Source organism: Ruditapes philippinarum, unplaced genomic scaffold (assembly GCF_026571515.1).
Source record: "Ruditapes philippinarum isolate M1 unplaced genomic scaffold, ASM2657151v2 ctg3175_1_1_1_1, whole genome shotgun sequence".
NCBI lineage: Eukaryota > Metazoa > Mollusca > Bivalvia > Venerida > Veneridae > Ruditapes > Ruditapes philippinarum.
Genome location: NW_026856929.1, coordinates 405,689 through 432,608, shown reverse-complemented (window position 1 = coordinate 432,608; position 26,920 = coordinate 405,689). Strand labels below are relative to the sequence as shown.

Below are 26,920 nucleotides of genomic sequence, written 5' to 3'. Positions count from 1 at the left end.
TTCTGATACATTAACTGTTAGTGTGAATTTTTTTCACAGAACAGTAGGTCTTGTTATCTTTGAAAGTTAGGTGATTTGAAGTCAAAAGGAACTCATGTGGTCTTGCTGATGTTGATATCAGATTCAGTAAAACTTGTAGAGAAACATTTCTCACTTGTTCAATTTTAGTTTCAGAAACATTTAAACTTCAAGATTTTATAAAAGAAAACGAAAAAACCAAAATAAAACTATAACTATGTTATTTCATAGATTTTTATTTCATAATAAGCCATCAATAAATAAAACGCAAATAAATTCCTGCAACATATGTATTAACAATACTAAAAAACCATTTATTATTTTAAAATCCTGACTAAACAAATGCTGTTGGAATAATAACATATAAAACCAAAATGGTAGTCATGGCAACAATGCCATTATAACAAGGATAGTGATAAAAGAACATAGATTTATCATAAATACAAGTTTTATGAAACAAAATGAGACAAATGGGTATAAAGTTTGTAATCTTCACTTGCTGAAACTGAAATTGACGTGTTAGCTGGACACAAAGAGCCAGGGTTCCATGCAGTCTGACCCAACTCTATACTGTTGGAAGCTTAACTTTTGTACTTTGATAATTAAATTCTATAAACTCTGTACTATTACAAATTCTACGGGGGCATAAGTGCCATAGGAAATCTTTTTTTTTTACTATGTGTCCAATCGATGGCTTTTACATGGTCACATCACATTCACACTTGATAGCTAGATTGGGCGCTGCAATATGATTTATGACTGTGTACATAATACCTATCAGGTAAACATAAAATGGCAATCACATGTAACATAAAATGGCTATCACACGTGTAACATAAAATTACGTGTATGTAACACCAATCACGTAAACACAAAATGGCTATTGTGTGGCAACAATATAGCTATAGTGTGGGCATATAAAGCAGAAAATAAAAGATTTTGTAAGTCCTGTTTTAAGCCCGTGTAAAATTCAATGCAAGGAAAATATGTAATACAAACTTAAAAAGTTAGGAGTTAACAGTAACAATCATTTCAATAGTGACATTTCAAACAATTATATAAAAAACATGTATATATATATAATTATATTGAATTTGATACAACTGTAAAAATGTCAAAATAAACATGATGACATAACTAAAAAAAATCAAAAATAATTTTTTATTTATTAATTATAACAAACCCTGTTCATGGTGGTTGAAGCAAAAGCTGTTTTAACATGTAAATATCTGATCAATTGATAACATAATCTAGAGGTGTGCAATGATCAAAATATAAATTCTTAAAAAATATTTTAAAGACACCAAAAAAATACAAGAATTAATTAATAATCATAAGAAATGATAAATGGAATTTGTTAACTGCTTGTTTTAACTGCTCAGCCAATGCAACTCTTCACACTTAATTCCCCTCTCAAACAGATAGGGCAATCAAGTGCATTATTACACAATATATGAGCCGTGATATGACAAAACCAACACATTTTTATCAATTCTCTTTTTTATTAGCATGTCAAAATTGAAATTCAAAAAAAAATATTAGTTTTTCTTGAATTTTAGTACAATAATGCATGGCTTTTAAATAAAATGCTTTGTAGATCTACTTTATCACTTATGGGTTTCGGTCTTTATGATTATATTCCTAGTAGACACATTTAGTTTAAACATTTTATTTCGCAAATTTACCATCATTTACATCATAATATATATCCTAAACATTTCAACTCAAACTGTGCATTCATCTATAATAATAAACTTAAAATTTATATCTATTTCAAAATTTTCCAAAACCAAATACATAATACATGTAATAATCATTCCTGTCTAAACTGTAACCGAACTATTGAAATAATCAAGAATTTTTTATTCATAACAATTATTCACCTTGAGTATTTCTAAACATGAAAACAAGAACAGAAAACATTTTTTTTACAATAAACTTAAACAAGAGCAAAACATTTTTTTTTACCATAACCTGACTTGAAACATGTTTTTCAAAAGATAAAAGAGGGATGAGTCTGTGATTCAAAAGGAATACACACATAAAGCATAAATAACATGGCATGGGGCCACTTGAAAAATGTACTTATTAATTTAAGTACTATTGTGTATGGGAGGTAGTAAGATACATGCAAAAACACATTCCGAGAAACCTGTTTACAAAACACAATTTTTAATAACAAACAATGTAAAAAAACATTGTTGTTGTCAAAAGTTTGGTATCTGATTTTCAATGTGTTTTAAAATGTTTAAAAAAAATCTTTCTGTTAACAGTCAAGTTTGAGGGCACACTGAATCCAAATATGGGCTTTATAGCTCTACTGGTGCACCTTAATCTCATGAACCTGTCTGAACTAATTAAAGACAAAAAATATTGAGAAAAAAAACAAAACACCAATGTTGAACTCGTGACATATTTGGGCTAGTTGAGAAGCTGCAAAATTACAAGATAAATCATTGTTGTTTTGTGATAATTTACAATATACCAAACATAATTATACATATAAGTGACTTAGCCAAGTCTGAAAAAGATTTTGTGCCTTGAATAGTTTCTGAGATAGAAAAATCATGACAAAACAACACTTCAGAGACAATGATAAAGATACAAACACCATAGCTATATTAAAACATTGAAAGAGATAATAATGATAATAGTAAAAAGGAATGTAAAGATTCATCAAATATAAAACACTGGAATGTAAAATCCTGCAACTACATGTACATACATTTAGAAACTAAAAATAACAAGAGTGCCATGATGGCCCTTGATTGCTCACCTGAGATACATTGCTTGAAAGGTAACAATTTTTATTTTTCAATGTTAAAGACAAAAATGAGGTCACATCTAGGGATTGCCAAATTATTATCCAGTCTGTATGATTCTTAAAATATTTGTAAAATTTAATGTCTGCTATGAAATTCTTCATGACAAGTTTCTAGAAATATTGACTTTGAATTTGTAATTTCTCAGTAATGATGTTCCACAGGATATGTCATTTTTTTGACATAATCTGCATATTTTTTATATCAATATTTGTAGATGTAAGCTATAAAATGCTCTCAGTAATGTAATCTAACACAAGCTGAGATCAATGTGTTTTACTGTGACCCCTGAGACATGATTTATGAAACCTTTTTTAGAAGACCACCAGGTGATTCTTTAATCTAAGCATTTAAGCTCTGGGCATTGTAGTTTCTGAGAAGAAGATTTTTTAAAGATTTCAATTTTTAAAATTCTAGAAGTCTATTTTTAGCTCCTCTGACCTATTTATACATCAAACTGGAACCATTTATATAGTGTCTGAAGGCCACCTAAGGATCATTCCTATGAAGTTTGGTCAAAATCAACCATGTAGTTTACTTGTTTAGGTAAAGATGTTGTTTAAAGAAATTGTGGATAACAAACATATGCCCAATGATGGACTGCAGACACACTGTCATCACAAAAGTTCACCTCTGAGAACTTTGTGCTCAGGTGAGCTACTAGTAAAAATGAGACATTTTTAACATATTGTACCGGTATAACAAATTTATATTTGGATTTCTTATTTTAGGAAATCTTATGAAAATTTTCAATTTTAACATTTCAGTTTGCAGATCACATTTCAATGCATATTTATAGACGGGAGCTATTTTATTTATATCATTTGAGGCAAAAAATTGACTGAACCGCTTTATGATATCAACATTACTAAAGTTGTTTCTTTGAATACACAATCATGCTTTTGTGACAATTTACAATGAGACCATTTTGCAACAATCAGTCAATTTCCTAAGCACATATCAAACATCTGTCTGTTTGTTTATTTTTCGGTTTCTGTTTGTATACTTTTACACCAAATTTAACATATCATTGAACTTGTCAATCTGTCTACCTCTGTCCAAAAAAAAAAACATTTTATTTTTGTTTAAAATTTGTTTAATGCTTCAATGAATAAATGTCTTCAAACTTGGAACACTAAAGAACCTGCCATTATCATTTAATTCAAAGTACCAAATGTTTTTATATCTTCAGCTATCTAGGTTTTTTCCTCATTTTATCTATAACTTTCCCAGTTTCCTTGGCCCCCTCTGAATCACCAGATATCTGCTGAGCATACCTTAACTGCTGCCAGAATGGTAGAGTGTCTGGCTCTAATTCAGTACCCTGAAATATATTAAAATACTTTTTAACACACTATTACAAATCAGTTTAGTAATTGTTACATAGTCTCAATGTTTTTCTAAAAGCTGACACAATATGGACATAAAATGAATACAGGATCTCACTTGAATAAAATTTGAAAAATCATCATAAAGAGATAGGCATAATAATAAAATTGTTGAGATCAGTAGGCCTACCACAAATAATAGTGAGATAATAAATTGTTGAGATCAGTAGGCCTGTACTGCCACAAATATTAGTGAGATAATAAATTGTTGAGATCAGTAGGCCTGTACTGCCACAAAAATTAGTGAGATAATAAATTGTTGAGATCAGTTGGTCTATATTATCACAAATATTAGTAAGATAATAAATTGTTGGGATCAGTAGGCCTAAACCACCAGAAATATTAGTGATATAATAAATTGTTGAGATCAGTAGGCCTGTACTGCCACAAAAATAAGTAAGATAATAAATTGTTGAGATCAGTTGGTCTATATTATCACAAATATTAGTGAGATAATAAATTGTTGGGATCAGTAGGCCTGTACTGCCACAAATATTAGTGAGATAATAAATTGTTGGGATCAGTAGGCCTGTACTGCCACAAATATTAGTGATATAATAAATTGTTGAGATCAGTAGGCCTGTACTGCCACAAAAATAAGTAAGATAACAAATTGTTGGGATCAGTAGGCATGTACTACCACAAATATTAGTGATATAATAAATTGTTGAGATCAGTAGGCCTGTACTGCCACAAATATTAATGAGATAATAAATTGTTTAGATCAGTAGGCCTGTACTACCACAAATATTAGTGAGATAATAAATTGTTGAGATCAGTAGGCCTATACTACCACAAACATTAGTGAGATAATAAATTGTTGAGATTAGTAGGCCTGTACTGCCACAAATATTAGTGAAATAATAAATTGTTGAGATCAGTAGGCCTGTACTACCACAAATATTAGTGAGATAATAAATTGTTGAGATTGGTAGGCCTGTACTACCACAAATATTAGTGATATAATTAATTGTTGGAACTTGAGATCAGTATGCCTATATTTTCACAAATATTAGTGAGAAAATAAATTGTTGGGATCAGTAGACCGATATAACCACAAATATTAGTGATATAATAAATTGTTGAGATCAGTAGGCCTGCACTGCCACATATATTAGTGAGATAATAAATTGTTGAGATTGGTAGGCATGTACTACCACAAATATTAATGAGATAATAAATTGTTGAGAATAGCTGGCCTATATTATCACAAATATTAGTGAGATAATAAATTGTTGGGATCAGTAGGCCTGTACTACCACAAATATTAGTGAGATAATAAATTGTTGAGATTGGTAGGCCTGTACTACCACAAATATTAGTAAGTTAATAAATTGTTGAGATTAGTTGGCCTATATCACCACAAATATTAGTGTTATAATAAATTGTTTGGATCAGTAGGCCTGTACTACCACAAATATTACTGAGATAATAAATTGTTGAGATTGGTAGGCCTGAACTACCACAAATATTAGTGAGATAATAAATTGTTGAGATTAGTTGGCCTATATTATCACAAATATTAGTGAGATAATAAATTGTTGGGATCAGTAGGCCTATATCACCACAAATATTAGTGATATAATAAATTGTTGAGATCAGTAGGCCTGCACTGCCACAAATATTAGTGAGATAATGAATTGTTGAGATCAGTAGGCCTGTACTGCCACAAATATTAGTGAGATAATAAATTGTTGAGATCAGTAGGCCTGTTCTGCCACAAATATTAGTGATATAATAATTTGTTGAGATCAGTAGGCCTGCACTGCCACAAACATTAGTGATATAATAAATTGTTGAGATCAGTAGGCCTGTTCTGCCACAAATATTAGTGATATAATAATTTGTTGAGATCAGTAGGCCTGCACTGCCACAAACATTAGTGATATAATAATTTGTTGAGATCAGCAGACCTATACTACTACAAAATATCTGTGAGATAATAAATTGTTGAGATTGGTAGGCCTGTACTGCCACAAATATTAGTGAGATAATAAATTGTTGTGATCAGTAGGCCTGTCCTACCAAAAATAACAAGATATGTTTGTAAAACATGTATGCCCCCTATCGGCAGCCAATTTGTCATGTGATCAGGTTATTATGCATGACTTCTGACCCAGTGAACAAGCAATTAATAAGGGTTATCTAGTATCTACTGGTCATGACTAGTCACAAGATAATAATTATTGTGACCCCATAGGTTGTGTGCAGCAATTAAAGTTATTTAAAATCTAACCAAATAATATATACATAAATTTTATGAATCACATAGGCCTCATTAATGACAGCCAAGTTGTTATATTACATAAGACCTTCAATTGTGTATACCAAAAGCACATAAAAATATCAACCAAGGCAACTTGAGTTGTTGAATTATTGGTCAGAAACGGTCATTAAGTACAAGGTCACTATGACATTGACCTCTTGACCCCAAAATCAATAGGGGTCATCTGCTGGTCATGACCAATCACCATATCAAGTTTGAAGAACCTAGGCCTAAGCGTTCTTTAGTTATTGATCGGAAACCGTTTTAACATACAAGGTCAATGTGACCTTGACCTTTGACCCCTTGACCCCAAAATAAATAGGGGTCATCTACTGGTCATGACCAATCATCATACCAAGTTTGAAGTTCCTAGGCCTAAGGGTTCTTTAGTTATTGATCAGAAACTGTTTTTACCTACAAGGTCAATGTGACCTTGACCTTTGACCCCTTGACCCCAAAATCAATAGGGGTCATCTACTGGTCATGACCAATCACCATACCAAGTTTGAAGTTCCTAGGCCTAACGGTTCTTTAGTTATTGATTGGAAACCGTTTTTACCTACAAGGTCAATGTGACCTTGACCTTTGACCCCTTGACCCCAAAATCAATAAGGGTCATCTGCTGGTCATGACCAATCACCACATCAAGTTTGAAGATCCTAGGCCTAAGCGTTCTTAAGTTATTGATCGGAAACCGTTTTAACATACAAGGTCAATGTGACCTTGACCTTTGACCCCAAAATCAATAGGGGTCATCTGCTGGTCATGACCAATCACCATATCAAGTTTGAAGTTCCTAGGCCTGAGGGTACATTAGTTATTGTTCGGAAACCGTTTTTACCTACAAGGGCAATGTGACCTTGACCTTTGACCCCTTGACCCCAAAATCAATAGGGGTCATCTGCTGGTCATGACCAATCACCATATCAAGTTTAAGGAACCTAAGCCTAAGCGTTCTTTAGTTATTGACCGGAAACCGTTTTAACATACAAGGTCAATGTGACCTTGACCTTTGACCCCTTGACCCCAAAATCAATAGGGGTCATCTACTGGTCATGACCAATCACCATACCAAGTTTGAAGTTCCTAGGCCTAAGGGTTCTTTAGTTATCACTCGGAAACCATTTGGTCTACGGACCGACGGACGGGACGGACCGACAAGTGCAAAGCAATATAACCCCTCTTCTTCGAAGTGGGGGCATAATAATGAGATAATAAATTGTTGAGATCAGTAGGCCTATACTTCCACAAATAATAATGAGATAATAAATTGTTGAGATCAGTAGGCCTATACTACCACAAATATTATTGAGATAATAAATTGTTGAGATCAGTAAGCCTGTACTGCCACAAATATTAGTGAGATAATAAATTGTTGAGATCAGTAAGCCTGTTCTACCAAAAATAATAATGAGATAATAAATTGTTGAGATCAGTGGCCTTTACTACCACAAATATTAGTGAGATAATAAATTGTTGAGATTGGTAGGCCTGTTCTACCAAAAATAATAATGAGATAATAAATTGTTGAGATAATTAGGCCTATACTACCACAAATATTAGTGAGATAATAAATTGTTGAGATTGGTAGGCCTTTACTGCCACAAATATTAGTAAGATAATCAATTGTTGAGATCAGTAGGCCTGTTCTACCAAAAATAATAATGAGATAATAAATTGTTGAGATAATTAGGCCTAAACTACCACAAATATTAGTGAGATAATAAATTGTTGAGATTGGTAGGCCTGCACTGCCACAAATATTAGTCAGATAATAAATTGTTGAGATCAGTAGGCCTGTTCTACCAAAAATAATAATGAGATAATAAATTGTTGAGATTGGTAGGCTTGTACTTCAACAAATATTAGTGAGATAATAAATTGTTGAGATTGGTAGGCCTGTACTGCGACAAATATTAGTGAGAAAATAAATTGTTGAGATCAGTAGGCCTTTACTACCACAAACATTATTGAGATATAGAGGATATTTGTTTGTTTTGCATGAAAGATTGAAATATAATTTGAGTGAACAACAGATGCAATATTTTCAAGAGTGGCGTAGCCACGAGTGAAAATATAATAGCTGGTGTTCACGAATGAAATATATTTCAATCTTATATGTAAAACAAATAAATTTTCTTTTCGTTTCATGCTTTTAAGGGATTTTAAGTAATTTTTACAGATTTTTCCGTGTTACGTCACTCATTCTCCTTTGTGACGTCATTATATCATGACGTCACATCATCAGTTTTGAAATATAGTTCTGTTAAATTTCTCTAATTTTGTTACATTTTTAACATGATGTATGATGACATTGACTTTCATTTCCTAAAGAAACAAAATTTACGTATGACGGCATTTATTTCTGCCTGTTATTCCATTTAGTTATGATTTTCTTTTCATCCGCATTCAGATATAGTCCGGCTACAGTGAAAATTATATTTTATAAATTTCACTAGTGGTTTATCAGAATATAATCATCTGATATATTACAATTAAACACTGGAAAGCATGAAATGAAATAAAATTGTTGAAATCAATAGGCCTATATTACCACAAATAATAGTGAGATAATAAAAATTGTTGAGATCAGTAGCCCTTTACTACCACAACACATCATAAAGAGATGGGCTTAATAATAAATTGTTGAGATCAGTAGGCCTATACTACCACAAATATTAGTGAGATAATAAATTGTTGAGATCAGTAGGCCTGTACTGCCACAAATATTAGTGAGATAAGTAATATCATGAACAATATATTTTGAGATTAGAAATAATGTAACAAATAATATTGAAATTAGAATAACATAACAAGCATTATGAAAATTAGAATAACATATAGTTAGAAAAACATGCCATGCATAACTGAACCATAATAAAATTGAGATAAAAAATGTCAAAATTTAAATCTGTCTCATAATGGTTCACATTCCTGCCTAGTATTTTCAAGTTCTAGTATCAAGTTCCACTGGTTCAGACAGGAAAACTGATACAAGACGGACGACCAAGTGCACAACATTATACACAAAATGATGGCAAGAATAAATTACATTCATGCAAACAAACCTTTCTGTATATATGCACGGCATCTCGTGCACGTCCTGAATTGACCAGGAAGTCACCATATTGAGCGTAAACATCCCAGAGGTTTGGATTCATCTCTTTTGCATGTCTGTACAACTGATCGGCTTCTTCCAAATTACCTATCTAAATTCCAGTAACCATGCATAATAAATAAATATTTGTTAGTGGCATAGATACTGGACAAAATCCTAACTCTCTGCCTAATTAGCATAAAAATACTTACTGTTTTAAATCTTTTTTTTTTTTTTTGAAAATTCAATTCTAGAGATAGGCTCAAACAAAAATCATTTGGCTGCATAGGACTTCAATAAAGAATATACGTAAGACAAATTCTGTCCAAATTTATAAGTTAGGGAATTTTGTATGACTATGACAGGTTCACAAGCATAATATGAATTGTTATACAAATCTCTTCTTTTCTAATTATGAAAACATTTGATTTTTTTTGCAAAAACAATACAGTATAGGAAAAAAAGACGATTACTTTAAAAAAATTTCTATTGGAGATGGGAGCCTTAATATAATAGTAGATTTCCAGTTTTTCTAGAACAACAGGACAAAAACATTGTTACACAACTAACAAAACACACAGTATGCAATCAAAACAAGAATATTAGCTCCTGATTAACATTTTCCTTTGTGTGCAGTTATGTAAAAAAAATCTTTATTACTTAGAATTACATCAGCATCTAATTATGATTAATAACAGAAGATTTTTCTTAAAACATAGATTTTTTAACTCTTTTATTTTTGAAGAAAAATAAAATTTCTTAAATGGACAGAAGTACAAGAATAAACTTGCTTTTGTTCTTTACATTATTTTATTTTTACATATAATTTGGTGTTGGTTGAGTCAGTCCACTTAGCCAATTAGGAAAAGCATTCGTAAATGGTTTGATCCTCGGGCTAGGGCGAAAGTTTCTCCGTGACAATTAATTTTCAACATTGAGTCTAATGGTCATTTGTCTATAATCACTGATTCAGAAATCATTTGGAAATAGTAGCTGATCACTTTCAGAGCAATTGGTAATTACTGGTAGTTATCCGTCTAGATTTGAATGTCCAAGTTGCTCTTTAAATGATATTCAAATTTGTTACAAGCTTTTATAACCTAAGTGGAGTTCCTTCAATTCTGAGCACAGTTCAATATTATTTATTTCTATTACAAAATTCTAATACATTTTTTAAATTTAAATTAAAAAATTTTTGAATCAAAATCGTTTAGCAAGCATTCATTATACAGAACTTAAAAATATTAGTTCTAATTTACAATGTAGCATAAATGCACCTTTTTTTAGTTTAGTTGTCAGTAAATAAATGGTTTCTTCTTTATTAATAGTTCTGTTAAAGCATGTATTATCTATATGCAAGAATTATGCAATAAATGCCATGCAAACTTGTTAATTTGTTCTTAGTTTATACCTTAAATTCCATGCCTGCTAGGTTTAAAACTGCAATAACAAAATGTTTGTCTAGTTTGATAGCTTGTCTGGTGTGATGTCTGGCCTTCTCATACTCCCGAATGTCAGCATATTGACTACCTAGCTTCATCTGTACCTCCGCATTATCTGTAGACAAAAAAGCAACAAAAAACCAGCAATGTAATTACAAAATATTAAGATAATTTAGAGGAAAAATAAGGACAATTCCCCACTGTCTCCCACCACTAGAAGCCTTGTTTAAACATTCCGTCCGACTTTCACCTCAACTGAATCCAAATTGACCCAAATGCACCATAAAAGCACCACAGTACCTCTTTGGTATTGATTATTGTAAATCAGGTCCTTTGCATATAATTTCCCCTTACTTTTACCATCAGGCCTGGAAATTTTAAAACATTTTTTTCTGAGATTTTACTAAAATCTCACGATTTTCATTGGTCAGTGTACATTCTATATACAAGTTTCTGACCAATCAAATACCTGAGATCTGAGTTCGAGCTTTACAGAATTTCCTTATAATATCATTCCCAGACTCCGCTGATGAAGTCCAATAATAAAATGAATGCGTACATTTGATTTTAATCTGATTCGGGCAATATTTTCAACCTGAAAATAGGTCACAAAGTACCATTTATACAGAAGGTTATGGGTCAACCCAAATGTCTTATTTTCAACTTGTATTACAAGCAAAGATTGAATTGTTGGTTATAAAATCAGTTTTCTAGCAAGAACATAATACAAGAGGGCCATGATGGCCCTGAGGTCACTCACCTGTATATAGGCCCCTGGAGCAGGGCCAGTTTAAACCCCAGGGCTTTTATTTGAACAAACTTGGAAGACACCCATTAGAAGATGTTTCTTGATGTTAAGTTTTTACTACACACATATAATGAAAAACAATGACCTCTGCCCTACCCCACCAACCCCCCCCCCCGGCAGGGCCAATTTTTTTACCCAAGGGCTTTTATTTGAACAAACTTGGTAGACACCCATAAGAAGATGTTTCATGCTAAACATCTAAGCTCTAGCTCTTTGGGTTTTTTAAAAGAAGATTTTTTAAGTTTTTACTATACAGATACATGTATAGTTAAAAACAATGACACCCCTGGGGCATGGCCAGCTTTGACCCCAGGGATTTTATTTGAACAAACTTTGTAGACACTTACCAGAAGATGTTTCATGCTTAATATCTAATCTCTAGCTAATTGGTTTTTTTCAGAGAAGATTTTTAAGTTTTTGCTATACACATATAAGGAAAATCAATGACCCCCGGGGCGGGGCCAATTTTGACCCCAGGGCTTTTATTTGAACAAACTTGGTAGACACCCATTAGAACATGTTTCATGCTAAATATCTTAGCTCTAGCTCTTTGAGTTCTTTAAAAGAAGATTTTTTAAGTTTTTACTATATGCATAAAGGGAAATTCAATGACCCCCTGGGGCGGGGCCAATTTTGACCCCAGGGCTTTTATTTGAACAAACTTGGTAGACACTCATTAGAAGATGTTTCATGCTAAATATCTTAGCTCTAGCTCTTTGGGTTCTTTAAATGAAGATTTTTTAAGTTTTTACTATATGCATATAGGGAAAATCAATGACCCCCTGGGGCGGGGCCAATTTTGACCCCAGAGCTTTTATTTGAACAAACTTGGTAGACACTCACTAGAAGATGTTTCATGTCAAATATCTAAGCTCTAGCTCTTTCGTTTTTTTTTAAAGAAGATAGTTCAAGTTTTTTCTTTCGGTTGCCATGGCAACCAGAGTTCTGCATGGAATTAAATTCTTTGAACAAATTTTAAAGGTGACCACCAAAGGAACATTCCTGTGAAGTTTGGATGAAATTGGCTTAGTGGTTTATGAGGAGATGTCATTTAAAGTAAAAGTTTACGGAGGGACGGATGGACGCCGGAAGAAAAGCGATCACAAAAGCTCACCCTGTCACTTTGTGACAGGTGAGCTAAAAAGGGAAGTGATTTCTGAACTGTCTTCATACTTAAACACAACTTTTTTTAGTACATTGTCTTAAAGAAGATCAAACTAAATATGACCTTAACTCATGAATGACCATGAACTTAAAGGTCAAATTATTGTAATTCACAGTTTGTTTTGCTATAATTGGCTTTAACTATATAAGTAATAAATGGATTGTCTAATAAAATACTTGGGGCAAAACATCAAAGATTTCATTGAAATTGACCTTTATTCGACCTTGACTCTAAAGGTGAAATTATAGAATTTTGCTACAATTGGCCATAACTTTATATAATTATGTACTTGATTCATTCTGTAACAAAAGAACTCTCATGAGAAATCGGAAATTATGACTGTATAATAATGACCTTGACCTTTGAATGGCCTTGACCATTAAGGCCAAATTATTGAATCTAGCTTACACTGTCATAACTTAGTTATTATTATTTATTATAGATTGAATCAATATTGGGAACACTTCTGAAAACACTGACATGTTGAATGATTCAAGTACGACCTTGATCTGTAAATAACCTTGACTGTCAAAGTCCCCGCTCGGCAATGGCTATTATTTCTTTTTTTTCCTCCTTCCATTTCCTTTTTTCTGTTTCCTCATCGGAACAAAAACATTATTCCTGTAAAATTCAGTGTACTGTTACATTCTCAAAACTCTTGCCTGAGATTTGTAAACAAAACTATGACAGAGACATAAAAATGAAAGTTCAGGTAAATATTATATCTTACCTGGCAATAATTGCACTAGTTTTTCAACGATCTTCACCTGTTGCAGTTTTAATTTCTGTTTCTCAGTTTCGTCTTTACCCCTCATAGATTCTTCTATTTTCCTTTCTGAAACGATAAACATGAACAAGAACTGTTATCAAGACATCATTATTTGGATGTCATTGTTACCTGTTTTGACATACAACGTCAGAGTCTATGACCTTTGACCCCAAAATAAATAGGGGTCATCTACTGGCCAAGACCAATTTACCTCTATGACTTTTAAGGACTGAGGACCAATGGGTTGTTGAGTTATTGGTCGGAAACCATTCTGATATACAAGGTCAATCTGATCTTGACCTTTGACCCAAAATCAATAGGGGTCATCAAATAGTCATGACCAGTCTCTATACTTTAAGTTTATAGCTCCTAGGCCTTGGAGTTCTCAAGTTATTGATAGAAATAAATTTGGTCTACCGACTGATTGGCCTTTGCAAAGCAATATATCCCCTCTTTTTCAAGGGGTGGCGGGGGGGGGCATAATTATGTATATACTTTCTTTATTGTACACAGAAACCAAGCATTTTCACTGAATATGAGCCATTTACATCAAGTAATGATTTTTTTATGACGGGTGTTTGGGAGTCAAGACCCTTGAGCATAAAAATGAGATAATGAATGAGGCTCGGTATGACCGGTTGGCAATGTTTATACTTATTAATTTTAAATTCTTGTATATAAGATTTACATGTACATGAATGGGTCCATACTGGCCCTAATCACTATAATCTTGGGTTCTGCAGGATATTTCAAACAGTTACTAACCATCGTAGAAAAGTTTCTCGACTGTTGTGACCGCCTCTTTCTTCTGTATACCTATAGCTATTGTATCTCCTAGGTTAATAGTGCCGTGGTACGTACTCTCAGGCTGAAAAACACACAACAAACTTGTAACGTTCAGTTTCTACAAACATAATAATAATTTTATGAATAATGTATTGTTTTCTTTTTTTTATCTATAAATTTATTTAATTTAGTTAAACTTTACCAAGACATAATACAATATACTAAGTCAACATGTCCTGGCATTTTATAATACTATTTGTTTACATGTTAAGTTTATTAGTGTAGTTTAGACCAAAATACGTCATCTGTTCTGTGTATTTATACTATTGTGTTTGAAGTCCTACATAAAGAGCCAAAGAGTTGCACTTGTGATGAATGTTGTGATATTTATACATGTGATACATGAAATTGGCCTTCAGGTCAAAACTGGATTGTTTTATTGACATCAACTTTTTTTTGGCATATTTTGTAAAGAACCCTTATTTATTACATGCTATTCATAGGTTTATAGAAATATATCAGTAAAATATGAAACTGATATTTCACTGTTTCAAACAGTGCAATTATCAATTTAATATTTTTCACTGTTTTGAATTTAAGCCCGTTACGTTGTTTCAGTGTGCATAGTACTGGAAACCAACTTAATGACATGACAACATAAATGATGTCATGTTGTATTAGTATTTGGCGCGATTTTCATTTAGTATTTGGTTAAAATGTCTTTTTTAACATTTCTTTGCATATAATAAAAACAAAATTTGTTTAGTTTAATGTTAGATCGAAATATGTTTGATAACAATAATGTTTGTACAAAAAAAAGAGATTATTCACATATAAAGCCTTTTGATGTAACTTTATAAATATAACTGTCAGAATTATGCTGGATAGCTTCCTCACATGAAAGAATCCAAAGTCCCTGTCGGGATTCGAACCCACAGCGGTGAGGGGCAAGTGGTTTGAAGTCAACAACCCTCACCACTTGGCCACGGACGCCCCATCTTTTTTAAAGCAGACAAGATAAAAATGACTTACCAGGTACAATATTTCTCCTGCTTTTTGAATACATTCCAGAGGCTTTTCTTCTGGTGACAATTGTGGATAAATTTCCTTATACCATTCTATCTGTGTATAGCCAGGGTACACACCTTAAAAGAGAAATATTAACATTGAAAATTTGTTTAATAAATCATAATGTTTAATACGAATAACCCAACCTGTAATTCTGTAATGAACTTGTCCAGCTTTAAATAAGGAACAGTGCATTGTTTATTTCAGGGATTTCAAGATTAAAAATTTAAACAAATATTGAGCAGACGACAAGATTGGAAAAAGGTAAGACTGCCAAGATGCAACAATTAGTAAAGATGTACCGTTTTGGCAAGGTCCTATATAATGTTTAATCCAAAGCCTGGTGGCATCTGGCCCTGTGTTCACAAAGATTTAAGGATCAGGATCAAGATCAGGATCAAATTTAAAACTCAAAAATTCTCCATAATTTATCCTCATAGATTGAATATTTAGTATTTACTTGATAAAACTGGACTTGAAAAAGCATGTTTAAGAAATTTTAGAATAAATTTATTGTTATTTATGAGCATTTTACAATTGATCCAAAATTTTGATCTTGATCCTAAAATTGATCCTCATTTTGATCGGATTATTTTTGTATTTGTTTTGTTATTTGTTGATTTTATCCCAAAATAGGTTGGTTTCTTTGCAAATTAGCAATTATTCATATTTCAAATATGTACCATTTAATTCTAGCATAATAAGATTAGTTTAAGTTTTATAAAACAATGAAAATAAAATCAGGATAATCTGATCCTGAAGACTTTTCTTTGTGAACACTGGGCCAGGGACTTATGATTACAATTTTTAGTCCCAGCAGAATCTACCAATGCCACCAGCTAGCACATCTGTGCAGGATATTCCCTATCTTGATTTTTTTAAAAATCTAAATGAGGAATGTTTTTACCAGATTGAACTCTATGGGTATATTCTCTAAAAATCTGTGAATATAATCTCTAAAAATCTATGGTTATACTCCCTACAAATCTATGGATACAGTCTCTACAAATTTGTGGATATACTCTTTATAACTATATGGATACATTCTCTACAAATCTGTGGATATACAAATGTATTCTCTACAACTATATGGATACATTCTTTACAAATCTGTGGATATATTCTCTACAAATATATGGATACAGTCTCTTCAAAACAGTGGATAAACACTGTACAAATCTGTAGATATACTATAAATCTGTGGTTATAGTTTTATTTCATAAAATAAAGTTTGGGATTTGTGTAGAATTTAAGTAGTTTGGAGTGTGTTTCACTTGTGTTAACAGGCAGAATTACATAAACATCCAAAACAGTCCAGTGAAATTGCCTGTTTATTTCATTCCATCAAAAAGTACATAGACTTTTACAATTTAACAATTTTCAATGATAATAAATTCATACTTTTGACAACAAATGCTGTCAAAATCTGGCTACCAATCACATAACTGAGTAGCTATATTTGTTGATGGCTTATATGAAAAAATGTCAGATGTACTTGTACAAAAACTTATGTAAGAGTTATTAAATATTTTCCACAATGTTTCCAAATGCTATTTCTGTCCTATTCAACAGACATTCTAATAAGTAAACATTTACTATATGAAAATTTGGTATTTTGTGTTTTTGTTTCATTTGTGTGTGACAAAAAATCAAATTTCCTAATGTCTGCTTAATGCCTTGAAATTTAAATGTTATAACAAAAGTTGTTTGCAATGATTATTAAACCCTTATCGTATAATAATGCACGGTTTATTGTTCAAATGCTTTGTAATTAATCACTCAGGCCTAATTGCCTTTGTGATGATATTCCTCCTTATTTGCACTTGAACCGTACCATGCATTGTTTTACAACAATGCACTCCGAATTGATATCTATTTCCTAAACAAAGCACTGAAAATATTTGTTTTCTAAATTGAATACCTCCAGGCGGTGTTTTATCAATCATGTATAAAAACCATCTCTTCTGGCCGAATACCACACCATTCCAGGTATCTGCATGTTTGTGGAAACTGACCCCTGAACCTGAGCTACCAAGGAAAAATATACTGTCATCTATCCCATCCTAAAATAAGGAAACAAAAAATTTAGTTAGTTTAAACAAATTTATTTTAGTTTGATTGTGTAGGAAGCTATAAGCTTATTGAAACACTCTTGAATACGTACCTTGAACCAACCAGTACTAAGCAATGCATGTATTTTCTTGCTCAAGGAAACAATGGCCTATCCAACCTCAGACGTGGTTTGAACCCATGCGGCCAGCAGTCCTCAGATTACTAGTCAGCTGCATTAACCACTCGGCCATGCTGCCATTGTAGAGTATAGAAATTCTGACTGTCTCCAAATAAAGCTATCATCAGGAAATTTTAAAGGGAAACCATATAAATACACATTGTAAAAGTTAAAGATGGACACGAAAGATTTATCATTTATTTGGGCAGCAACACCTTATTTTTTCTCCATGATGCATATAATGGTTTTATTGGCCTTGAGTGCATCAAAATAGTAAATATCACAAAAAATTGACTTGCATATATATTTAGTATCATTCAGTGAATTACTGAATTCAAATTTTTTTAATTTCATTTAAAACGGTCACCTTCTGGCAGATAATAACATATAAGGACATAGGCCAGGGGCCCTACTCTATGTGCCTAAAAAGGCGGATGGACCCTCATAAGCCCTAGAATACACACACATGTAAGGAAGGAAAGGAGAAAGGAAATCCTAAGTCTGGCCTGAGGACAAGCTGAAACATAGGTCTCACGAGGTAATAAGTAAAGGATTCATTTGGGGAAAAGAGACTTATAACTAGCTTACCATTACTTCCTTACAATTTCATTAATTACTGAAAAATCTGAAACAATCTGATGTATTTTTGTGCAGCCAATTAATTCAATAAAATTAATATTTTGGTGGTTAGTTAAGACCTCCTGTTAAGCTCTCTAATAAATAAGTTTCAACCCATTCCCTTCAGTAGTTTTAGAGATATGGAACCAACTTACAGACAAAAACTTAACCAAATTTACTGTGATGCTGGAAAATGATGCCTGGGTGAGTAAAACAACTCTCCCTATTCTTCCAATAGTCAATCTAATACATTGAATAGCACATAACTTTTTTTTGTTCGCTAAATTTTTTTGTTCCTTAAGAACCACATGCTTTGATTCATTTACTTTCTTAGGTACATGTACATATGTATGCTATTTTGTAAATATCCCCTACAGTTTCTGAATAAAAAAACTCAAATGTCAGAAACCAATAATAGCAAACAAAAGATAAAAACTCTGTGTCTCAGCATATGATAAAAGAAAGGTAAGCTTATACCTTTATCTTGAAGTAACTTGGTGGTTTTATGGTGGACGGAAGGCTGGAATCATTGTAAAATTCTCTATCAAAAACATAACTGAAATTATATAAAATGTTCATGAGGTGAAACGTTTTAGTTTAAACAATATTTTATTTCTATTTTTCATTTATAGGATTTGCAAAATTGTATACATTCAATTATCTATGAAATCATTAGAAAACTTAACAGTGAATATGAAGTTACTAATGATATATTTTTAAAACCAAGTTGCCAGAGCTACAAAGTTTCTCATGTACCTGATATATGTAATGATTTTGCTATGTCATTTGGCCAGCACCTGAAATAATTTTTCTAGCCCCTTGTGGTTGAGAGGTTGCCTAAAATGGTTGAGGCATAAGAAAGCAGCCACCATTCATCCCTGTGAGATCGTAAGAGGCGACCAGTTAAAACCAGTCTGGGTAAGAAATTTGTGTCACAGACTGGCATGAAATATTAGTGACAAAGCAATTTTGAGCGTAGAACCAATCTCTTTATCTCCTATATCTCTTTGCACTAGGATAAAGTAAATTTGCTAGAACAAAAGCCATAACTTTCCTTAACAAGTCTGTTTAAAGTGACTCAACTAAGGCTTTTTTGACATGATGGAAATTTTATGCAATTTGATGGAAATTTATACCAGTAACTTGCATGCAAAATTTCAAATCATTCTCCCTCTCTGGTTTTAAAGTATAATAGTTCTCATTGTGCAATACAACCTTAAAAAGCTTTTAACTCTAATCAGGTAAAAGATCACAATACATTTCTCCTAGTAAGGTTATATTAGAATTTCAAATTTTATGTTTTTAGGCTTTTCAACTTTAGTGGAGCTCCTTTACCAAATTTAGAACTGTAAAGTAATTAAAATCTATTACATTTAAGGCCCATTATGCCCCAGAAAAGCTTTTATTTTTATTTCTCAAAAGCTTTTTGTGCCTGGTGCCCTGTTATTTTTTCCGAAATGTTACTTATAATCTGAACAAAATTTTTGTGGTTTTTTTTTGCTTTCTTGGAATAATTAAGCTAAAGTGATTTAGTATTTTTTATATGAAAGTCAAAATACTACTTTGTTAACATTTTGTTAATTTCATGACAAATATTTTCACATTCAGCACTATTCTCTTCAGGTAGTTAGATCATCTTAAACTCTCTATAAAATCTAAAACTAATATTTGCCCTTTCTAGAAGTGAAATTTTTTATACTTTCTGAGGCATAATGTGCCTTTAATTGCTCAAGAAAATCAAATATGTTCATACTTACGATGGTTCTTTTGTGTTATCATTGGCGGTCATTATCCTGTCAACGTATTCTGAAAACGAAGTGTCTATGTATCCCGAGCCGCCCCTCCGCACAATATCTCGTGCATTCCCTGATAATACTGTCCATTTTCCATACTCCTGTTTTAAACTTTCTACTGTCCATTTTTCTGGGTTAGTCCAATCTTTTGCTCCATTTTTAAAAGTAACCAATAACGGTTTTTTATATCGATAATTTGTTTCAAAATCACTTTCAGTAAGTTCATCAGCTGATTTTCTTTCAATATTACAAATATCACTGCTAAAACTAATTACTGTTTGGTCGTCTGCTAATCTCCAACCGCCATTGTTCGACAGTACATCACCTGATGAGTCATACGTCAAATTTTTATTGACGGCTAAATCTAATCCAATCAAACTTAACAGCTCAAGTCTAATTTCATAGATTACTAATGCTATTGTTAAAACACAGCTGCTTATAACTATAACTCTGACAGAAAACGGACCTTGACTAGAAGTTTGCTTCTTCGACTTCTTTTTTGTTGATTTTATCGACGAAGCCATAGCAGAACCCTCCGAGGCTCGTCTCCTTGACATGTTACCCACTCTGAAAAAAAGACAAGAACTAAAACAAACATATAATTTTGATCAATAAAAGCCAAATGATTTTAGATGGTTTTGCTATATATGTACATATTACTTCTTAGAAAGGAATTACATTAAGTTTTTATTAATGGTAATTCCACATGCACAGAGCCAATATAAGCTACTGTTGACAGCTTAGCTCAATTTTTGTATTCTGATATTGAAATCTCGGATTTTTAACTTTCAATAAATGTTCGAAATTCAAAGCAGGGTAAGTCCGTTTTACACAAATTCAGTGCCTAAAAGGTTAATATTCCACAGTTTATTTCTGCTATGCTTTGTAATCAAACAGGTCAGGGGTGTATCTTTGTCCTAACTTAAGTATAGATTGGCTTTTAGAGGTGTATGTGCACCAAGAAGAACACTTTTTTTGCTCTGGATTGTCTGTTGCAATTTGGCCTATATCATTAGTACAATAAATACGTTTATATTGCAGGTGACAAATAATTTTTATTTTTCCACTTTCTTGGGAAAAAGAATGTAGGCATGGACTACAAGGCCTATAGGAAGCCATGTCTCTGCAAATGAATAATTGACCTCCCAGATTATACCACAGCACATCATTCTGAACCTGATGCATGCAATATAATTTTATACAATAATGCATTCAAAATTTAAAACAAACTTGCTAAAACGACAGATAACAACATCTGAACCTTCCCTTTCCTATCAGAAGGTCTTATAACTATACAAACAAAACAACAAACATCAATAGAAAACTAATGTCAAGCGTTTGATCGCGAAAATACTTTATTGACAAGAAAGCTGCGATAATATGTATTAACTAAGAGATTATCAACTTTTTTTTATAAAAAGACCACCCTGAACATTGTTTATATTTTCAACACTATGTACTTCTTTACCTTTTCTGGGAAGATCAAAATTGTAAACAGGAAGACTTTTCCTTTGTTTCAGTGGCGATAATGAACTGCAGGACTCTGTACCTGTTGCATACTATTTCTGGCATAAACTGTGAGGTACCCAAGAAGCTTTTCTTACCACCTACATGTTACAATCCTACATGTAGATAATATGAATTAATTATCAATTTTATAAAAGACCATCCTGAACCTTGTTTATCTTATAAACCAGTACTTCTTTACCTTTCCTGGAAGATCAAAATTGTAAACAGGATGACCTTTCCTTTGTTTCAGTGGAGGTTATGAACTTTGAGACTCCTGCTGCGTATTATTTTATCCGAGCTTTTTTACCACCTTTCAGTTATAACCCGGTTGTTGACAAGAAAAAATCTATAAAGTCCCACAAAAGCTCTGAAGCATCATGGTTGAAATAAGCAACAGTCCAACTAAAAAAAAAATCTTGTTGATTTTCCATTCTGCTAGCAAAAACTCCCAATTTACTGTGGTGAAAATTGTTTTAGTATCTAGCCCAACTTGCTTGCTAAATAAATATTATCTTAAATGGACATGTACAGATCTTTCAATCTGGACAAAAATGTTTCTCAAATTTTCAGGGAAATTTTCAAAACATTGACTGAATAGCAAACAGTGCTAAATAGCAAACAGACTTTGATCCGAAGGCAATGATGTGCTGGCTGATCTTTGTCTGTAAAAGTCATCTGTTTATAATCAGTTGCTGCCAGCTGGATAAGAGTTAAAATAACCAAAAGCAATTTAAAGTCAAAGACCTTTTTAGCCATTTGGTCATAGATGTCCCGTAGCCTTAATTTAAAGTAATCAACAATATCATCACGAAGACCCTATATATTGAACAACTCAATTTTTATCTTATAATGCATTAGTTCACATATTCGTTTTAAAAACTGAACTCTTATCTTGTAAAGGCTGTATAAGCCAAGGTTTAAAAAATATATTGTTAGCATAGTTGACCTTGACCTTGTGATTCTAAATTCTACACCATCCAAGGTAAGTGCCTTTTGAATGCGAAATACAGGGGCATAAAAATACACACAATCAGTTGCATTTTACTTATCATATTCCTTCATAATACATTTAATGTACTCCGATATGCAAGAAACACTTCACAAAGACTTATATAAGCTTCAACTCACTGAGCAACAATGTTTTTACAAGTCAGTTGAGAATAATAATTTATTCACTAATATAACTAGCAGCACACCTCTCTTTACAATTTTAAGCTTCTATGATGACCTTACTTCTATCACTTCCTCAGATAATACATATACAAATGTTCCTATATAAAGGTCTGAGTTACATAACCTTTATCTGACCTTAAGCATATGTAATGAACTTATCTACTTTGAGTATGGAATTCTTTAAGTTCACCTATCAAACCTGATATTGGCAAATGAATCTAATCGTGCAATCAGTGCAGACTTTGAGATCAGCCCAAACATCCATGCTCATCTGTACTCTGCACATTGAATACTTATAACATGAGTCTATGTATACTAAGTGACTCCCATTGCCCTCTTTGACCATAGGGGCATGACTTATATAACTCTTGTTGAGGTCCATTAGGCAATGCTACAAGCCAAATATCTAAGCTCTAGACATTGTAAAATTTTCAGAAAAGAAGACTAAATGTATTTCCAATTTGATTCTACATAAACTAGAAGTGACCCAAAGGGCAGGGCACATTTTGACCTCAGGGGCATGATTTATATATCTTTTGAAAAGCATCACATGATTGTATAGGAAATTATCTAAGCTCTGGGCATTTTACTTTCAGAGAAAAAGATTTTTCTCACATTTTTACAAATTCATGTAAATTAAGTGACTCACTGGGTGTGGCCGTTTTTGACCCCAGGAGCATAATTATATAACTTTTGTAGAGACCAACTAACATCATGCATATAGAAATCAATGATCCAAAAGTGACTTCTTCAACACTAAGTATATTAAATCATCCCAAAGTACAAGTTAATATAACAGTATCAACAAGACATTATTTTTATTGATGCCAAACACCACTTAAACACTTGTTGAACAGTTCAGTATCATCTATTATGAAAGTTTCTTACCCTACCTTAAATGAATATAAATCCCTAAATTTTCTAACTCTACCTGTATTGATAAGCTAAATTTGCTTTATAGAAAATACATTAATAACTACAATATTGATCCTATTTTTGGATCTTCTATAGACTGGCCACATATTTCTTAAAAAAATGACTGCTCAGGATTATTATTTGATAACAAAATTCATACAATAGTTGTTTGTTTGTTTGATTGGGTTTTATGTCACACCAACACAGTATAGGTTATATGGCAATGTTCCAGCTTTACTGGTGGAGGAAGACCTCAGGTGCCCTTCCGTGCTTTATTTCAGGCACAAACTGGCACCTGAGTAGGGCCGCTGATGTTCTGTAAGCTAGCTGAATAGCTTCCTCACATGAAAGAATCCTAAGTCCTTGTCGGGATTCGAACCCAGAGCGGTGAGGGGCAAGTGGTTACAATAGTTGTTATTTGGAACTTAGCAAATGTGGGTTTTTCTAAAGCTTTTTATACCATGCCCCCCCCCCCCCCCAACCCCTCTGAAAAAAAACCCTGTTAAAAAGATGGTTCAGCATTTAATGGCCAATGAGTATCATTTTGGAATCATTAACAGAACAAAAAGCATTTATGAAAATAGAAAAATAGCATTTCTAAGGTTAAATATAACTTTAAAGTATGGAAAGTTCATTATACACCTGTAGCCAGATAACCGGCTTGTTTTAGTATTTATTTGACACTGAAATTCCTTAAATTAAAAGCAGTTTCAAAGTCAAAGCATTGCAGGTCCATGTCACAAATTGAGAAGGTTAAAGGTTAAAGTTATATATCATCTTCTGCTATGAACATCAGTAATTTCTTTAAACCATAAAATGTTGATAACAGGTAATCTTTATTATTTTAAAAAAAGAACAACAACAACAATTAACAATCCTACCAGCATAAGAAGAAATCAGGGACACAGCTCACTTTCATAATTTGAAACGGCCGTCTTCCATAAGTATACTGATTAATCTTTAGGACCTCTTTAATACTCTAGTTTGTCAAACCAATACAAATGTAAGTTTGAATGTAGAAATCAACTCCAGTTTTAATTTAAAAATGTAATTATTTTATTTGAAAAACCAATAGAAAGACCTATACTACCATAATTATTTATAAAGCACTATGGCAGGTCTACTTTGATAATGGACATGAATATAAAGTACTACAAATAAAGCTTGGTATAAGAGGCTTATAAGTTAGCTGAAATAGTAAATCCCCTTAACATGGATCAGTATATCATTATTTATTGCTTGATTAATTATCATACAACATTTTTATGTTGAATAATCCTTGTTTGGTGACAGGTGTTTTACAGGCTAATATTTAATCAATAAATATAAATAACACATAGGTTTGTGAGTAACAGTAAAACTATCATCCCAAGTAAAATACTGTTACCTATGTGTTACCTATGTATTACCTATGTGTTATTAATTTTATTATCAAGAGAAAATACTTCATTGGAACACTGTTTCTATAGGTATAATATTTCAGTTTTTTACTGTGAAAATATACTATTACCTGTGTATCAGCACAAAATTTTTAGTAACATGGAACACTGGTGACTTAACAGTTAGAATAACTCACATTGGTCTTTGGGAAATTAACATTACAAAAATTGTGAGTGGTTAATTATACTAGTACTGTTACATAGGTAAAAATACTTTTTCACAAAATAAAAACATATAGAGACAGTGCCCCATCAGGATAAAACCTGAGTGTTACTCACAAACATACCCGTAAAATTCCTAATAAATGCCCCTACCCTAATAAAGGCCCCCCTAGGCTTTTTGATATGGAAAAAATCTACTCATCTGTGCTGAACTCATGAGTAAATCCATTATTTTATTCAAATCATTCAGAATCCATGTTATTTTAAAGTAAACACAATATTGTATCATATGAACTTTAAAACCTTAATCATTTTTAATGCTATTACCAACACTTGCTAACACTAAATGTATTTACAATGATTTTTGGATTTAGGAAAAAAAGTGTTAATAATAGCCCCCCTTTTGTAAAATGTTTAGCCCCCGGGGGCGTTTAATAGGAATTTTTCGGTATGTGTTAATTATATACTGTCCCTTAACCAGCTGCAACCAAAATCATTCCATGCAGTCAAACCAGGCTCTATACTGCTGGTAGAGCTCATTTTTTGTAATTTGATATTGGAATCCCTTCAACTTTGAATGGACTGTTCCAAAATAAAAGCTGGGCAAGTTCAATACACAAAATTCAGCAGATTAAGTTAAAAGCCAACAATGCAGCAGGTTTAGTGTAAAAGTATTATATTCTTTGGGTTCATTGCTACCATGTTATGCAAACCCTTCGTACTTACAGAAGTCATTGATTGTTTTTCTTTTAAATGCCCATTATACAACAGAAATGATATTCATTTTTATTTCTCAATTTCTTATTTTATTTTTGCTGTACTGATAAAGTTTACAAAAAGTTACTCATTGGCTAATTTAAGAAACCACCTTTTGCTTTAAGCAAAAAGTACACTTGTAGTGATTTAGTATTTTGTATGGAAGTCAGAATTCCACTTTATTTACGATTTACTACTTTTATGACAAATAATTTCAAAATCAGTGCTACTTTCGTCAGTGGACAAGCATCCAACATTCTCAGAAACCATATTTTAAACATTATAAAACTTATATTGGCCTTTCTTTAAAAAAAAAAAACAGGAAAAAAATATTCGTGTCTGAGGCATAATGTAACACCAAGATAGATGGTTATCATCCATTATTAAAATATTCAATTCATTATAATTATATTAATTTCCATTTATTTTTCTCTGGTTATTTTGAGATGAAATGGCAAATACATGTTTATTGATTCTACTGACTCCTCCAGGTACTTCATAACTTACCAATACTAATCCATTTTTCCATGCGAAAATTTATCCATTTGAATGCTAGTAAGTAAGTAACAGTGAGTAAGTTATTAGCTATGATCATTTATCACATACCCATGCTGCTTTGGTGACTATAAAAATGGTATTGCATGGCCGTGCATATATTACAAAAGTAGCGTATAGACACGCTAAATGTTAGCATTA

General features: G+C 32.2%; 1 protein-coding gene across 4 annotated transcripts in view; it reads right to left on the bottom strand.

The window, feature by feature from the left end:
* Positions 1-434: 434 nt before the first annotated feature.
* Positions 435-26,920, bottom strand: part of LOC132748180 (uncharacterized) — a 44,390-nt gene continuing 17,904 nt past the window's right edge. For 3 of the 4 annotated variants that reach the window (XM_060737739.1, XM_060737738.1, XM_060737740.1), the window contains exons 2-10: positions 20,235-20,837; positions 18,955-19,033; positions 17,551-17,692; positions 15,594-15,706; positions 14,541-14,643; positions 13,737-13,841; positions 11,003-11,148; positions 9,563-9,703; positions 435-4,164 (exon numbers count right to left, since the gene is read on the bottom strand). In XM_060737739.1, the coding sequence (XP_060593722.1) occupies positions 4,033-4,164; positions 9,563-9,703; positions 11,003-11,148; positions 13,737-13,841; positions 14,541-14,643; positions 15,594-15,706; positions 17,551-17,692; positions 18,955-19,033; positions 20,235-20,827 (1,554 nt within the window). In that variant the 5' untranslated portion in view covers positions 20,828-20,837 and the 3' untranslated portion in view covers positions 435-4,032. The remainder of the gene's footprint in view (positions 4,165-9,562; positions 9,704-11,002; positions 11,149-13,736; positions 13,842-14,540; positions 14,644-15,593; positions 15,707-17,550; positions 17,693-18,954; positions 19,034-20,234; positions 20,838-26,920) is intronic. The other variant, XM_060737741.1, reaches the window with a different exon arrangement.